The sequence below is a fragment of the Chiloscyllium plagiosum genome, unplaced genomic scaffold (genome assembly GCF_037043375.1).
Source record: "Chiloscyllium plagiosum isolate Xiang-an unplaced genomic scaffold, Cpla_swu_hap1 HiC_scaffold_1, whole genome shotgun sequence".
NCBI lineage: Eukaryota > Metazoa > Chordata > Chondrichthyes > Orectolobiformes > Hemiscylliidae > Chiloscyllium > Chiloscyllium plagiosum.
In genome coordinates, this window is record NW_028270139.1 from 87,594,473 (window position 1) to 87,611,016 (window position 16,544).

Here is a 16,544-nt window from a genome sequence, read left to right on the forward strand (position 1 = left end):
GAATTTATTATCTGAAAGGGTGAAAACAGGCTCAAATAATTGGTTTCAAAATGGAATTGGTTTAATGTTTTAATGAGAAAGAACAGCATGGATGCTAAACCAAAAGAGGGTTCTTCCAGAAAGTTATCAGAAACTAAATGGGCTGAATGCTGTCCTATTCCATGATTGTTAAGTGGAGGTGGCTCGATTTTTCTTGGTGGGAGATGACCAATGCCCAACACTTGTATGGCACAGATATTACTTGCTACTGAATAAGCCAAGCTTGAAAGTTGTCTAGGTCTTGCTGCATGTGGGCTCAGATTGCTTCAGTATCTGAGAAACATGAATGGTGCTGAACATTGTGAGACCATTAGTTAGCATTCCCACATCCAACCTAATGACAGATGGTAAATCATTGGTGAAGCGGTTGAAGATGTTGGGCTACGACACTAATCTGAAGAACATCTGCACCAATGTTCTGGAGCTGTGATGATAGACTTCAAACAACCACACATTTTCCTTTGTGAAAGGTATGACCTCAATCATGGATAGTTTTCACATCACTGTCATTGATTCCAGATTGCCAGGGCTCGTTGATGCCATACTTGGTCAAATACCGGCTTGATTTCCAAGGCAGATATTCTAAGCTCACCTCTTGAGTTCAGCTGTTTTGTGCACATTTGTCCCAAGGCTATAATGAGGTCAGGGGGTGAGTGGCCCTGGTGGAACCCATACTGAGCATCAGTGAGCAGGTTATTTGCTGAGTAAGTGCCACTTGCTAGCACTGTGATGACCCCTTCCATCACTTTGCTGATGGTTGAGTGCAGACTGATGAGATGGAATTTGGCCAGATTGGATTTATCTTGCTTTGTGCAGAATATAGCTGGCTAATTTTCTGCACTGCTGGAAATATGTTATTGTAGTTTTACAATAATCATTGGTTTAAATGTTTCAACAATTTCCATATGTTATACAATGTAAAATACAGGCATATTTTGCAAACTGCCAAGAACATCAATTCAATCTCACTTAAGAGAAAAAGTAATATTTCTATTTGTCATACTACTGCTATATATATGCTTAAGAAAATCTGCATCTGGATAATTTGTGTTCAAGATTTTTTTTTGCTAGTCCTGATTTCATTCCTGGGGACAATAGCAATGAATAACTGTAAATTTAAATGAAATTTGGCCCTTATATTTTCCAAATAAATTGAGAAAGAATTCTTTGAGATAAATTTAAACTGTTCACTTTGTTTAAGAGCCAGACTCTCCATTATGGCTGATATTTACATTAAGCAGTTCTTAGCCATGTTGCAAATCAGGCTGCCCCTCTTCATATGAAAACAGGAAATCTGCTGTTTTATTCTTTCTTTACCTAATCCACACTGTGGCACAAAAACTATAAGTATCATTGTTCACTCACCAAACAACTAATTTTAAGGCATGCAAAACATGTGTCTTAAACAGGATGAATAAAGATTGATACTTGCCTTGGTTCTTTAGTGGTAAAGGCATAGTCTCCCTGAGTTTGCTTAGAAGATTTTTCATTTCTCGTATGTCTCTGTGAAAAGCAAAATATATAACTTATAAAAGAAATGGAACAACACAATCCTTGTGGAGATGTTTACTAACCTTTCAGTATTTTCAATATCTGTGGAAACATGCCAAGAATATGGCTGAAGATCTTGGAGAGGTGAAATTGGTGGATCTTCTAAAATTGGAGCTTGAGAACTCTCTTCCTGTTTGCTGTCTATTATTTTGGGAGCCATCAAGGAGTCTGTCCCTTTAAAATTCAAAGAAAGAAACAACTTTAATAATCATAGCTGATAGCGACTGGGCAGAATCTTACAAGAATCTGAGCAATGTGGACTTTGGTGGGGTATTTGGCAGAACTGGATGAAAAAACTGGTGAGGTTCATCTTGACATCAGCAGCAACGCATGCCATCCTTTACCCTTTTCACAAGCCATGTGGGAAGTTTCATGCTAGGCAGCAGAGAGTTACCAGTTAAAGGAGATTATTGCTTGTTACACAGCTTGTTGACAGCCGAAGCTGTCTAATTAATATTCAATTTTCATTCCAACCAACTCAAGAACAAGTTATACCAACATGCTCCAATCAACCTTCAACAAGACACCAAGCACCAGTATTTAAAAACATGCTCCGAGGGTACTGGCCCCACATACAGGTCAACAGACATTGGTATCTGATATGTGTCAGCCTCTAGTAACCCTCATGGCACATCTCTGACATTTTTTCACTTCAATGCAGCACCTTGAGCTGCACCAGCAACAATAATTGTAATTCTGCAGGAAGGACATTGTGCATTCGAAGATATGTACCCAGTTCATGGAGAGGGCTAGACTGCCTCTGCTGTCCTTTTCCCTGGTGCTTCTAGGTGATAGTGGTCATAGGTTCTAAATTGAAGGAAAATTGAATGAGTTTCTGTATGACACAACTGATTGACCTTTGAAATGGTGGTGAAGGGAATGTATGTTGAAGGTACTGGATGATCAGCAAATCTAGCAGGCTGCTTTATCCTGGATGGTACTGTGCTTCTTAAGCGTTGGAATTGAATTCATTTAGGAACATGGGAAGTATTGGTGCGGCAAAATGGCTCAGTAATTAGCACTGCTGTCTTACAGTGCCAGGGACCTTGGTTTGGTTCTGGCCTTGGGCGATAGTCTGTGTGGAGTTTGTACATTCTCCCTGACCTGTGCAGGTTGTGGATTTGTGCATTGCAGACTGGGTCAGCATTTATTGCATATCATGTCCCTCATTGCCTTCAAGAAGTGGTGGTGAGCTGCCTTTTTTACCCATTGCAATCCAGTTGGGTTCTCCAATTTTCTCCCACTGTCCAAACATGTGCAGGCTAAGTAGACTGGCTATGCTAAATTGCCCATAGTGCCCAGGGATATGCAAGCTAGTTGCATTAGCCATGGGAAAATGCAGGATTTCAAGGATAGGATGGGGGGGGAGGGGAGGGGGGTGTAGGTCAGGGTGGGATGCTCTTTGGGGAGTTGGTGTGGACTTGATGGGTCAAATAGCCCTTCCACACTGATTCTATATGATCAAATTACAGTATTTGTGCCTTGTGGATGGTGAATATGCATTGGGAGACAGGAGGTCAGTTCCACAACAGAATACCTAGTTGTTGATCTGTTCTTGCAGCCACTGTATTTATATGCCAGGTTGTCAATATCTGGTCAATGACAACCAATTAGGATGTTGATAGTGAGGGAAATCAGCAATAACAATGCCAATCAATATCAATGGGAGGTGATTAGATCCTTTTTTGCTTAAGGTGGTCATTTGTTTAGTAATTCTATGGCACGAATGTTACTTAGCACTTTTCAAGCTAGGCCTGAATGTTGTCCAGGTATGTTGATACCGGTTGCATGATCTGAGGGATAACAACTTGAAAAGAAATTCATGGGATGTGTGCATTGCAGACTGGGTCAGCATTTATTGCATATCATGTCCCTCATTGCCTTCAAGAAGGTGGTGGTGAGCTGCCTTTTTTACCCATTACAATCTACATGCTCCAGGTAGATCCAAAATGTTGTTAGGAAGGAAATTCCAGAATTTTGACCCACATCACTGAAGTGACAGCGATACATTTCCAAGTGAGGATGGCATGTGGCTTGGGAGGAATTTGCAGCTATGTAGTCGCTACCCTTATCCTTCTAGATGGAAGTGGTCATGGGTTTGGAAGATAATGTCTAAGGAGCCTTGGAAAATCTCTGTAGTGCATCTTGTAAATGGTAAACATTGCTGCTACTGAGCATTGATGTTGGAGGGAATGGATATTTGTGAATGTGGTGCCAATTAAGTGGGCTGTTTTGTCCTGCATAAAGTTATAGAGATGTACAGCATGAAAACAGACCATTTGGTCCAGCCATCCATGCCAACCAGATATCCCAACCTAATCTAGTCCCACCTGCAAGCACCCGGCCCATATCCCTCCAAACCCTTCCTATTCATATACCCATCCAAATGCCTCTTAAATGTTGCAATTGTACCAGCTTCCACCACTTCCTCTGGCAAATCATTCCATACACGTACCAGCCTCTGCGTGAAAAAGTTGCCCTTAGGTCTCTTTTATATCTTTCCCCTCTCACCCTAAACCTATGCCCTCTAGTTCTGGACTCCCTGACCCCAGGCAAAAGACTTTGCCTATTTACCCTATCCATGCCCCTCATAATTTTGTAAACCTCTATAAGGTCACCCCTCAGCCTCTGATGCTCCAGGGAAGACAGCCTCAGCCTGTTCAGCCTCTTCCTATAGTTCAAATCCTCCAACCCTGGCAACATTCTTGTAAATCTTTTCTGAACCCTTTCAAGTTTCACAACATTTTTCTGATAGGAAGGAGACCAGAATTGCACATAATACTCCAAAAGTGGCCTAACCAATGTCCTGTACAGCCGCAACATGACCTCCCAATTCCTGTACTCAATACTCTGACCAATAAAGGAACGCGTACCAAACGCCTTCTTCACTATCCTATCTACCTGCAACTCCACTTTTAAGGAGCGATGAACCTGCACTCCACGGGCTCTTTGTTCACCAACACTCCCTAGCACCTTACCATCAAGCGTATAAGTCCTGCTAAAATTTGCTTTCCCAAACTGCAGCATCTCGCATTTATCTGAATTAACTCCATCTGCCACTTCTCAGCCCATTGGCCTATCTGGTCCAGATCCTGTTGTAATCTGAGGTAACCCTCTTTGCTGTCCACTACACCTCCAATTTTGGTGACATCTGCAAACTTAATAACTGTACCTCTTATGCTCACATCCAAATCATTTATGTAAATGACAAAATGTAGAGGACGCAGCACTGATCCTTGTGGTACTCCACTGGTCACAGGCCTCCAGTCTGAAAAGCAACCCTCCACCACCACCCTCTGTCTTCTCCCTTTGTGCCAGTTCTGTATCCAAATGGTTAGTTCTCCCTGTATTCCATGAGATCTAACCTTGCTAATCAGTCTCCCATGGGGAACTTCGTTGAATGCCTTACTGAAGTCCATATAGATCACATCTACCGCTCTGCCCTCATCAATCCTCTTTGTTACTTCCTCAAAAAACTCAAGTTTGTGAGACATGATTTCCCACACACAAAGCCATGTTGACTATCCCTAATCAGTCCTTGCCTTTCCAAATACATGTGCACCCTGTCCCTCGGGATTCCCTCCAACAACTTGCCCACCACTGACGGTCAGGCTCACCGGTCTATAGTTCCCTGGCTTATCCTTACCACGCTTCTTAAACAGTGGCACCACGTTTGCCAACCTCCAGTCTTCCGGCACCTCACCTGTGACTATCGATGATACAAATATCTCAACAAGAGGCCCAGCAATCACTTCCCTAGCTTCCCACAGAGTTCTAGGGTACACCTGATCAGGTCCTGGGGATTTATCCACTTTTATACATCGAGACATCCAGCACTTCCTCCTCTGTAATATGGACATTTCGCAAGATGTCACCATCTATTTCCCTACAGTCTATATCTTCCATATCCTCTTCCACAGTAAATAATGATGCAAAATACACATTTAGTATCTCCTCCATTTTCTGCAGCTCCACACAAAGGCTGCCTTGCTAATCTTTGAGGGGCCCTATTCTCTCCCTAGTTACCCTTTTGTCCTTAATGTATTTGTAAAAACTCTTTGGATTCTCCTTAATTCTATTTGCCAAAGCTATCTCATGTCCCCTTTATGCCCTCCTGATTTCCCTCTTAAGTATACTCCTACTTCCTTTATACTCTTCTAAGGATTCATTCAATGTATTCCATCTATACCTTACATATGCTTCCTTCTTTTCCTTAACCAAATCCTCAAATTCTTTAGTCATCCAGCATTCCCTATACCTACCAGCCTTTCCTTTCACCCTAACAGGAATATACTTTCTCTGGATTCTTGTTATCTCATTTCTGAAGGCTTCCCATTTTCTAGCCATCCCTTTACCTGCAAACATCTGCCCCCAATCAGCTTTCGAAAGTTCTTGCCTAATACAGTCACAATTGGTCTTTCTCCAATTTAGAACTTCACATCCTAAGTGTTATTGGAGTTGCACACATCCAGGCAATTAGGGTGTATTCCACCACACTCCTAAGTTGTGCCTTATAGATGGTGGACAGGATTTGGTGAGTAGGAAGATAAGTTACTTGCTATAGGATTCCTAATCTTTGATCTGCCCTTGTAGTAATTATATTGAGTCCATTTGAGTTTCAGGTCAATAGTAACCCCCAGATTGTTTATAATGAGGGATTCAGTGATGCCAACACAATTGAATATTTTATTGGAGATGGTCATTGTCTGACATTTGTGTGGCGCAAATGGTATTTGCTAATTTTCAGCCTTTACCTGAATATTGTCCACATCTTGGTGATTTGGGCATGGACTGTTTTGATATCTGAGGGGATGTAATGGTGCTGAACATTAACAATCATCCCCACCTCTGACCTTATGATAGAGGGGAAGTCATTACTGAAGCAGTTGAAGATGGTTGGGTCAAGAACACTGCCCTGACAACTCCTGCAGAACCCCTCCTTCAACAAACACAACCATTTCTGATATGCCAGGTATGAGTCCAAATGGAGATTTTTCCCTTGAGTCCATCTACTCGTGTTTTACTCGGGCTCCTCGTTCAAAGAAACTGTGCCTACTGGTTGCATTAAATAGTCAGAGAGGGAGAGACAGAGATTAGCTTTCTCAGAGACACTCAGAAACCTTGCTCGTGGGGGAAATGAGATTCTCAAAGGACTCATGGTGTCACTGTTTAAAGTTTACTTGAAGAGTGAACTTGCTGTGGGGCTGATAATAAAAGGCCAGTCCCAAATATGCCAATGCAAGAGATAGATATTTTATTGGGGATAAAATTAATTGGTGCAGCAAAAAGAGAACACCTGTCCAGGGATTCTGGAAAGACTGGAGAAAGGGACGGAGATGCTGGTAACCAAGAGTAGTTAAAAAAACCTGCAAGAGTGACAGAACTTGGCAAGGATCCATGTGGCTCAAGAAAGATCATTCTAATTGAATAGGGTTGAAGTCATAGAATCACAGTTTAAAGAAGAGGTCCTTCAGCCCATCAAGTCTGCAGTGACAAAAAAATACTCTGTAACCACTCTTGTCCCACTTTCCAGTACTTGGCCTATAGCCTAATGACATTTAACTGCTCATTCAAGTGCATTTAAAGGCTGTAAGTATTCCTGCCTCAACTACTCTCCCATTTGGTTCAATCCAGGTTCCCACCAGCCTTTGGATGAAAAGATTTTTCCTCATTTCCCTTTTAAACCTCCTGCTTTTCACCTTAAAGTTACACCTCCTTGATATTGACCTTTTAACTATGGAGAACAGTTGCTTTCTATCCACCTTATCTGTGCCCCCCACAATCTTATACCCCTTTATCAGGATCCCTTCAAAAACCCTCTGCCTCAAAGAAAAGAAACCTGCCTGTCACAAAACTGGTTCTTTTCTTAAAGTTAATGTGCCTTTGAGTTTTTTCTGGAGAAGGGGTAATTGGCCAGGCTCCAACTAGGCTGGGTTTGAAAGGGGCCTTTTTGTTGACCCTAAGGCATTTATGTCTTAACAAAAAGATATAATCAAAGGGGAGTGGCCAGTTAGCTGTGTAGCCAGCTTTCATTTAGATTAGAGTTAGTTCAGTAGCAGCGTGTGTGAAGTTCAGCCCAGTACACTCTCTCTCTCCATCTCTGACTTAAAATCTGTAAGCCTTTGTTTGATTTTACCTTTTGTGCCAAGGGGGTGTTTATGGGGACGGTTGCAAGTATTTTTTGGAACAGCATCATTAAGTCCGGATCGTTTGTCAGGATTTTGGATAGGATAAGTTATCCGGTATTCTATTTTCTATTCTGTGTGCTTCATTCTGTAATCTTGTAAATAAATTCTTAAACCTTGGCAGTCAGACCAGCTAATTCACTCCGGGAATATCCACTGTACACTTACCTGATCAAATAGCAAAGTTACAGTCGGGGCTGCCAGCTTGAAAATGTTTTGAGGGGGTCAGGCCTGGTCCATAACAGAATGGAGGCTCTTTGCGGGTTTTGTTTCTCGTTCCAAATTGGGATTTGGGACTCGAATTGTTTGGACTCGGAGAGAGTGGTAGGTGTTAGTGTCTTTGTTCTGGGTATTGATTTGGTTTGTTGAACAGTGCAAGAATAGCAACGGATCTTTCAGTCACTAAGAGTTTTCTGGAGATGGAAGAAGTGACTTTGGAGGTTTTACAAAAGTAGGTAAGGCCAAGCTGTGGGAATTAGCAGATAAGCTGGAGTTGCAGATTCCTCCTATCGTGTGGAAAGATGAGATGGTTACAGCAATAGCTCAGCATTTAAAATTTGCTGGAACTACCATCAGGATCTGTAGAGATGGCAAGCAGTTTGAGTTATAGATGAGAGATAGGGAAAGGGCAGCAGAAATGAAACAGTTTAAAAGGCAGAAGAGAAAGAAAAAGAACAAAGGGCTTTAGCAGAAGAGAAAGAATAAAAGAGAGAGAGCTTGAACTTCAGAAAATGACACTTAGAAAGGAAAGTCAGCTTAAAAGGCTGGAGATGAAAGCTGAAGGCAGCCTAGTGAGGAAGACAGGGAGGATGAGGAAGCCCTTGGTCGTCAAAAGCCTGGTGAGAAACTGTTTAAATATATTCAAGCATTGCCTAAATTTGATGAGAAGGATGTGGAAGCTTTTTCATCTCATTTGAAAAAGTGGCAAAACAAATGCAGTGACCAGAGATCATGTGGGTTTTGCATAGCAGGTCAGGCAGCATCTGAGGAGCAGGACAATTGACCTTAAGGGCCGGAGCCCTTCATCAGGAATCCCAGCAATGTTGATTTTCCTGCTCCTCGATTGCTGCCTGACCTGCCGTGCTTTTCCAGCAATACACTCTCGACTCTGATCGCCAGCATCTGCAGGCCTTGCTTTCACCATGTGGGTTTTGTTGATCCAAACCAAACTTGTAGGTAGATCTAGTGAGGTAATTACATTACTATCAGAGGAGGTATCTGGGGAGTATGAGAAGGTGAAGGAAGCTATCTTAAGTGCATATGAACCGTACCAGAAGCCTATAGACACCATTTCAGGGATCCATGTATATTCCCCTTAAACTTTTCTCCTTTCACCTTGAACGCCTGACCTCTCATGATTGAATCCCTCACCTTGGGAAAAAGATTCTCTCTATCCACCCTGTCTATACCCTTCATGATTTTGCAGACCTCAATCAAGTCACCCCATAATCTCCTTTTTTCTAATGAAAACAATCCTAACCTACTCAACCTCTCTTCATAGCTAGCACCTTCCATACCAGGCAACATCCTCATAAACCTTCTCTGCACCCTCTCCAAAGTGTCCACATCCTTTTGGTAATGTGGTGACCAGAACTGTACACAGTATTCTAAATGCAGCCGAACCAAACTCTTGTACAACTTTAACATGACCTGCCAGCTCTCATACTCCAAACCCTGTCCGATGAAGGCAAGCATACCGTATGCCTTCTTGACCACTCTATCCACCTGTGCAGCCACCTTCAGGGTACAATGGACCTGAACTCCCAGATCTCTCTTCTCATCAAATTTTCTAAGGCTCTTCCGTTTACAGTATAGTTCGCTCTAGAATTAGATGTTCCAAAATGCATCACCTCGCATTTGCCCGGATTGAACTCCATCTGCCACTTCTCCACCCAATTCTCCAGTCTATCTATATTCTCTTGTATTCTTTGATAGTCCCTTATGCTTTCTGCTACTCTTTGAGTCATCTGCAAACTTACTGATCATACCAACAGGGCCCTCTTCCAGGTCATTTATGTATGTCACAAACAACAGTCTCCCCAGCACTGATCCCTTTGGAACACCACTGGTCACCTTTCTCCATTTCGAGAAACTCCCTTCAACTACTACTCTCTGCCTTCTGTTGCTCAACCAGTTCTTTATCCACCTAGCTAGAACACCCTGCACACCATGTGACTTCACTGTCTCCATTAATTTACAATGGGGAACCTTATCAAATGCCTTACTAAAATCCATTTATATGACATCTACAGCCCTTCCTTCATCTATCAACTTGATCATTTCCTCAAAGAACTCTATTAAGTTGGTAAGGCACGAACTTTCCTGAACAAAACCATGTTGCCTATCACTGATAAGCCCATTCTCTTCCAAATCTAAATAGATCTTATCCCTCAGTACCTTCTCTAGCATCTATAGGCTCACTGGTCTGTAGCTACCTGAAATATCCCTAATACCCTTCTTGAACAGGGGGACAACATGAGCAACCCTCCAGTCCTCTGGCACTTCACCTGTGTTTATGGATGCTACAAAGATATCTGTCAGGGCCCCAGCTATTTCCTCTCTTGCCTCCTTCCACAACCTGGGACAAATCCCATCCGGTCTTGGGGATTTGTCTACCTTAATATCATTTAGCCTATCCAACACTTCCTCCCTCCTTAAGTCAATGTGATCCAGAGTAAACAAACTTCTATCGCTAATCTCAACATTCATCATGTCCCTCTCCTCAGTGAACACTGATGCAAAGTAATCATTGAGAATCTCACCCATTTTCTCAGGTTCAATACACAACCTTCCTTCCTTATCCTTTAGTGGACCAACCCTTTCTCTAGTTACCCTCTTGCCTCTTATACATGAATAAAAGGCCTTGCGATTCTCCTTAATTCTGCTTATTAAAGTTATTTCATGACCCCTTTTAGCCCGCTTGATTCCTTGTTTAAGATTGGTCTTACTTTTCCGATATTCCTCCAAGGCTCATTCTGTTCTCAGCTGCCTGGACTTTATGTACGCTTCCGTTTTCCTCTTGGTTAGTTGCATAATTTCTCCTGTCATCCACAGTTCACAAACCTTGCCTTTCCTATCCCTTGTTTTCAAAGGGACATGTCTATCCTGCACTATCTTCAACCTCTCTTTGAAAACCTCCCACATATCAAATGTGGACTTCCCTTCAAATAGCTGCCCCCGATCCACATTTCCCAGCTCCTGCCGATATAATTGGCCTTGGCCTAATTTAGTAGTCTTCCCTTAGGACCATTCTCATCTTTGTCTGTGAGTATTCGAAAACTTACAGAATTGTGGTCACTATTCCCAAAGAAATCCCCCACTGCAACTTCTACCACCTGGCCTGGCTCATTCTCCAACACCAGGTCCAATATGGCCCCTTTCCTCGTCGGACTACTGACATATTGTTCTAGAAAACTTTCCTGGATCCTCCTTACAAATTCTACCCAATCTAGATCTCTGACACTAAGTGTATCCCAGTCAATGTTGGGAAAACCTCCCATCACCACCACTCTGTTGCCTCTACACCTTTCTGTAATCTATTTACCTATTTGTTCTTCTACCTCATGCTCACTGTTGGGAGACCTATGGCACAGCCCCAACAATGTAAGTGCACCCTTCTTATTTCTCAGCTCTACCCATAATATCTCACTGCTTAAGCCCTCCATAGTGTCCTACTTTAGCACAGACATGATATCATCCTTGACCAGCAATGCAACTCCTCCCCTCCTTTTACTTCCCTCCTGTCCTGTCTGAAGCATCTATATTCTGGAACATTTAGTTGCCAATCATGCCCTTCCTTCAACGAAGTCTCTGTGACTGCAATAACATCATACTTTCAGGCACCAATCCAAGCCCTAAGTTCATCTGCCTTACCCATTATACTCCTTGCCTTAAAGCATATGCACTTCAGGCCGCCAGTTCATTTGCGTTCATCTGCTCTCTGCCTACTCTTCCCCTTGATAATGCTAACTTCATGATCCTATTCCTTACAGTCTCCAGTTTCCATCTCACTGTCTACTAGTCTTCTCTTCTGGTTCCCAGCCTCCCCAACAGCAGTAGCAAAAACTCCCCAAAGGACATTAGTTCCAGTCTGCTTTTGGTGTAGACCATCCAATTTGTAATAGTCTCACCTTTCCCAGAACTAGTCCCAATATCCCACAAATCTGAACCCTTCCTCCCAACGCCATCCCTCAAACTAAGTGTTCATCCTGCCTATTCTTTCATTTCTACCCTGGCACTGGTAGAAATCCTGAGATCACTACTTTGGAGGTCCTCTTCTTTAACTTCTCTCCTAGCTTCCTGAGTTCTACTTTCAGCACCTCATCATGTTTTTTATTTATATCATTAGTACCTATATACACCACAACAACTGGCTGTTTACCCTCCCCTTTCAGAATGTCTTGCCTGGGTGATCTATTCGAAGGGGACATACAGATGTCTTTTGACTAGTTTGCTTGAAATATGAATTGCCCAGTAGGGACCTCTTTCGGTTCTTCCAAATTAGAAACTTCATACAAAAACAGACAACACTTCTAATTGAACCTTATAGGTCCGACATCCAGAAGAGGGTATTGCGTGCTGAGGGTATATTATCTTTTAGAAATGCTTATCATCTACTGAGAGGGGGCTCCTTGGACGAGACCGAATGGCTTTGTAGGACATGGAAAAAGGAGTTAGATGTTGAGATCTCTTCTGAAATATGGGAGGATACCTGGGAAAGTGCAAGAAGGATCTTGATTTGCAACAGGACCCACGCCTTGCAATTGAAGATTCTCCACATAGTCCATCTGGCCCCAGACTGCCTCGCTAAATTTAAAGTAGGAGCATGTCCAATGTGTCCTAAATGTAAAGTGAGCGCGGGCATGCTTTCTCATTGTGTTTGGTCCTGCCACAGACTGTGGGCATATTGGAGCGCTGTGTTTGGTGAAATAGAGAAGGCCCTGGGGACGGAGGTGGAGATGGACCCGGTATCTATTCTTCTTGGCTTTGTTAATTCTCTTTCATTAGATGCACACACACAAAAAAAACTTGCCTGGACAATATCCTGGAAATCTAGTCGATACATCCATTATTGTTAACAAATACTGATTCACACTTTTTGTTGAGGTAGGGGACCTACACAATCAATTAAGATTCTTGTTAAAGGTTCCTCAAATGCTGGATTAGGTATTAAAGGTGCAGGTTTTATTACCACCTGTGATTTTCCATTTACCTGACATGTATGACACATCTGACAAAATTCAACTACATCTATGTGCAGTCCAGGCCAGTAAAAATATCTTTGTATTTTAGCCTGTGTTTTCCTCATTCCTGAATGACCTCCAAGTGGTAGTTCATGCGCCACTTGCAATACCTCCCTTCTATACCCCACTGGCAATACAATTTGATGAATTTCTACTCATTTTTCATCTGCCTGAACATGTGATAGTCTCCATTTCCTCATTCAGACATTATTTTTCAGGTAATAACATTCAGGGATACATTCAGATTCTGTCTCTCTATATGGCTTTTGATACAACTGCTTTAAATTTTCATTTTTCTGCTGTAACTCGATGAGTTTAGCAGAGCTAAAGATATTTGCCTGTCTCCACTATCTGATCGAACACAGTCTCTGCTAATACCACTTCAGCTTCCTTATCTGTACCCTTTGATCTCTCCTGTTTTAACTGATCACTTTGTGACCTCGTTACCACACAATCAGGAAAGATTCCAGGATAAGAGTCCTGTATTGCTTCAGTTGCCTGTATCTCCACTGGCTTTTCAATCAGCTATTGCATTCGCAAGGACAAATTCCTGGAGCTGAGAGTTTGTCCAGTACGCCTACCACAAATTCTCCACTCTTTTCTGAACACCCCACCCTCACTTTACATAATTGAGCACTTTTTGTCTCACTGTGAATTCCCATTACCTGTACCTTTTCTAGCAATAGTCCTTCAGAAGTAAATATCTCCCCAACCTTCAGCATCACAGACCGGGAGGACCCTGTGTGCCTTAATATTGTAACCTCTTTACCTGCTACTCCTGGCCTATGTGAATAAACTTTACCTTTTGCAGGTATTTTTTTTTAAGCAGACCTGGCACTTCCTCCTTAACCAACCTCCGATCATCTTGTACAGTCTGATGCAGCTTTTTAGTGAGGCTTTCTGTTACCATTCCAACAAAACTCCCAGGCTTTTCCTGTTTTCCTACATCTGGCTTTCTGAGCCCACCAAAACTGTGATTTAATGTGGCTTTTTTGTCCCCTTCAAGGGTCTCCTTTTTACCCTGTGGTAAGTAATCCTTATGATCTTCACTGAGATCTACCTTTCCCTTTCCAAGTGAGGAATTCTCTTTGCCCCTGTTTCTATCCCTCATGGACTGAAATTGATTCTGGAAGACAAAACTGTTTTATGGACCAACTCACAATCATCAGCCACTTCAGCTGTTAACCTTGCTGCTTTAAGTCTCTGCTCTTCCACATAAGTTTGTATTTCTTCAGGAAGTGAATTCTTGAATTCCTCTAAAATAATTCTCTCTGAGAGCGTTAGAGTTTGCTTTTTTTTAAAAAATATATTTTTATTAAAAATATTTTTTTTCTTTTGAATCTTACAACAAATACAAAACCAAACAATTCAAATCAATATTAAAAAACAAAACCACTAATTACACAAATACTAATGACTAAGCTAATAATATTAGTATTAATAATAATAACAACAACCGTAACACAGCTCAGTAAAACAAAACAATAGCCCTTAATCATTGAGCACACAAGTTTATACATATGAATATGTTCATAGTTCCTCCCCTCTGGATACGAAACCCATTACTTAGGACTGCCATGGCTATATAAACATTCTTATTAGTATGGCAGACAAATTTGTACCCAGGTAGTCCAAAACGTAGTGGCACGTTTTAGATGAAATCCTCAGTTTTATGGTACACCATACTTGTCAGAAAGTCCAAGGGGATGTGCTCCATGACTAGCTTATGACAGCCTGGCAGCCCCGGGAGATTTTCCGACACGCACTCTAATAGAATGTTCTTTCTGGCACAAAAACCCTAGATATTGTCCAGATCTTATTACATTTGGACATGGACTACTTCAGTGTCTGAGCAGTTGTGAAGGTTGCTGAACATTGTTCGCTGATAATTGCACATCTAAGTTCACTTTATGATGGAGTGAAGATTGTTAATGAAGCAGTTGAAGATGGTTAGAGCAAAGACACAACACAACACTGAGGAATTCCTTCAAGATGTCCTGCAGCTGAGTTGACTGACGTTCAACACCCATAGCCATCTTCCTTTGTGCCAAGTATGACCCCAAGCAATGGAAAGTTTTCCCCGACTCCCAATTACTCCAATTTTTCTAATGGTCCTTGATGCCTGCTTTTTAATTAAGTGGAGAAAGCTGCAGAACAGAGGGATTGGGGAGTTGTCATCCATTATTCACAAAAAGCTAGCATCCAAGTTGAGTGAGTGATAGAGAAAGTAAATGGAATGGTGTCTTTTATTTCAAAGAGCACAGATTATAAAGGCAAAGAAGTTTTGCTAAAACATACAAGTCACCACTCAGACTACAGCTAGAATACTGTGAATAGTTTTGGACACTTTATCTCAGTAAAGATATACTACAGGTCATTAGAAGCATTCCAGAAAAAGTTCATTGGATTGATTCCAGATATGGAGGAGCAGACGCTGGAATCTGTACAGAAAACAAAATGCTAGAAATCACAGCTGTGGAGAGACAGCAAGCTAACATTTCAAGTTTAGATGACTCTTCATCAGAGCTGACGTGAAATGTGGAGGGGACTGCATTTATTCAATAGTGGGGTGGAGCGCTGGGGGAGAAAGGGTGTTGATAGTTCAGATTAAATGATCGGAATGTGAGAACAGCAGAACAATGGTGTGTCTAACTGCCAGTCTGGAAAGAACAGATGTTTCCACTGGTGTGGGGAAAGGGGAGAGAGAATGTCACAGAGTCATAGAGATGTACAGCACGGAAACAGATACTTCAGTCCAACTCGCCTATGCCAACCAGATATCCCAAACCAATCTAGTCCCACTTGTCAGCACCTGACCCATATCCCTTCAAACCCTTCCTATTCATATACCCATCCAAATGCCTTTTAAATGTTGCAATTGTACTAGTCTCCACTTCCTCTGGCAGCTCATTCCATATACATACTGCCCTCTGTGTGAAAACGTTGCCACTTAGGTCTCTTTTATATCTTTCTCCTTTCACCCTAAACCTATGCCCTCCAGTTCTGGACTCCCTCACCTCAGAGAAAAAACAACTTTGTCTATTTATCCTATCCATGCCCCTCATGATTTTGTAAACCTCTATCAGGTCACCCCTCAGCCTCCGACGCTCCAGAGAAAACAGCCCCAGTCTATTCAGCCTCGCCCTATAGCTCAAATCCTCCAACCCTGGCAACATCCTTGGATATCTTTTCTGAACCCTTTCAAGTTTCACAACATCTTTCCGATAGGAAGGAGACCAGAATTGCAAGCAATATTCCAACAGTGGTCTAACCAATGTCCTGTATAGCCGCAACATGACCGCCCAACTCCTGTACTCAATACTCTGACCAATAAAGGAAGGCATACCAAACGCCTTCTTCACTATCCTATCTGTCTGCGACTCCACTTTCAAGGAGTTATGTACCTGCACTCCAAGGCCTTTGTTCAGCAACACTCCCTAGGACCTTACTATTAAGTGTATAAGTCCTGCTAAGCTTTGCCTACCCAAATGCAGCACCTCGCATTTATCTAAATTAAATGTCATGA

The 16,544-nt window shown here is 42.1% G+C and overlaps 1 protein-coding gene across 2 annotated transcripts in view; it reads right to left on the reverse strand.

The window, feature by feature from the left end:
• rgs7bpa (regulator of G protein signaling 7 binding protein a) overlaps positions 1 to 16,544 on the reverse strand; it is a 113,569-nt gene that overhangs the window by 15,833 nt on the left and 81,192 nt on the right. For both annotated transcript variants that reach the window (XM_087988653.1, XM_043689522.2), the window contains exons 4-5: positions 1,614 to 1,764; positions 1,472 to 1,542 (exon numbers count right to left, since the gene is read on the reverse strand). In XM_087988653.1, coding sequence (XP_087844779.1) covers positions 1,472 to 1,542; positions 1,614 to 1,764 — 222 coding nt within the window. The remainder of the gene's footprint in view (positions 1 to 1,471; positions 1,543 to 1,613; positions 1,765 to 16,544) is intronic.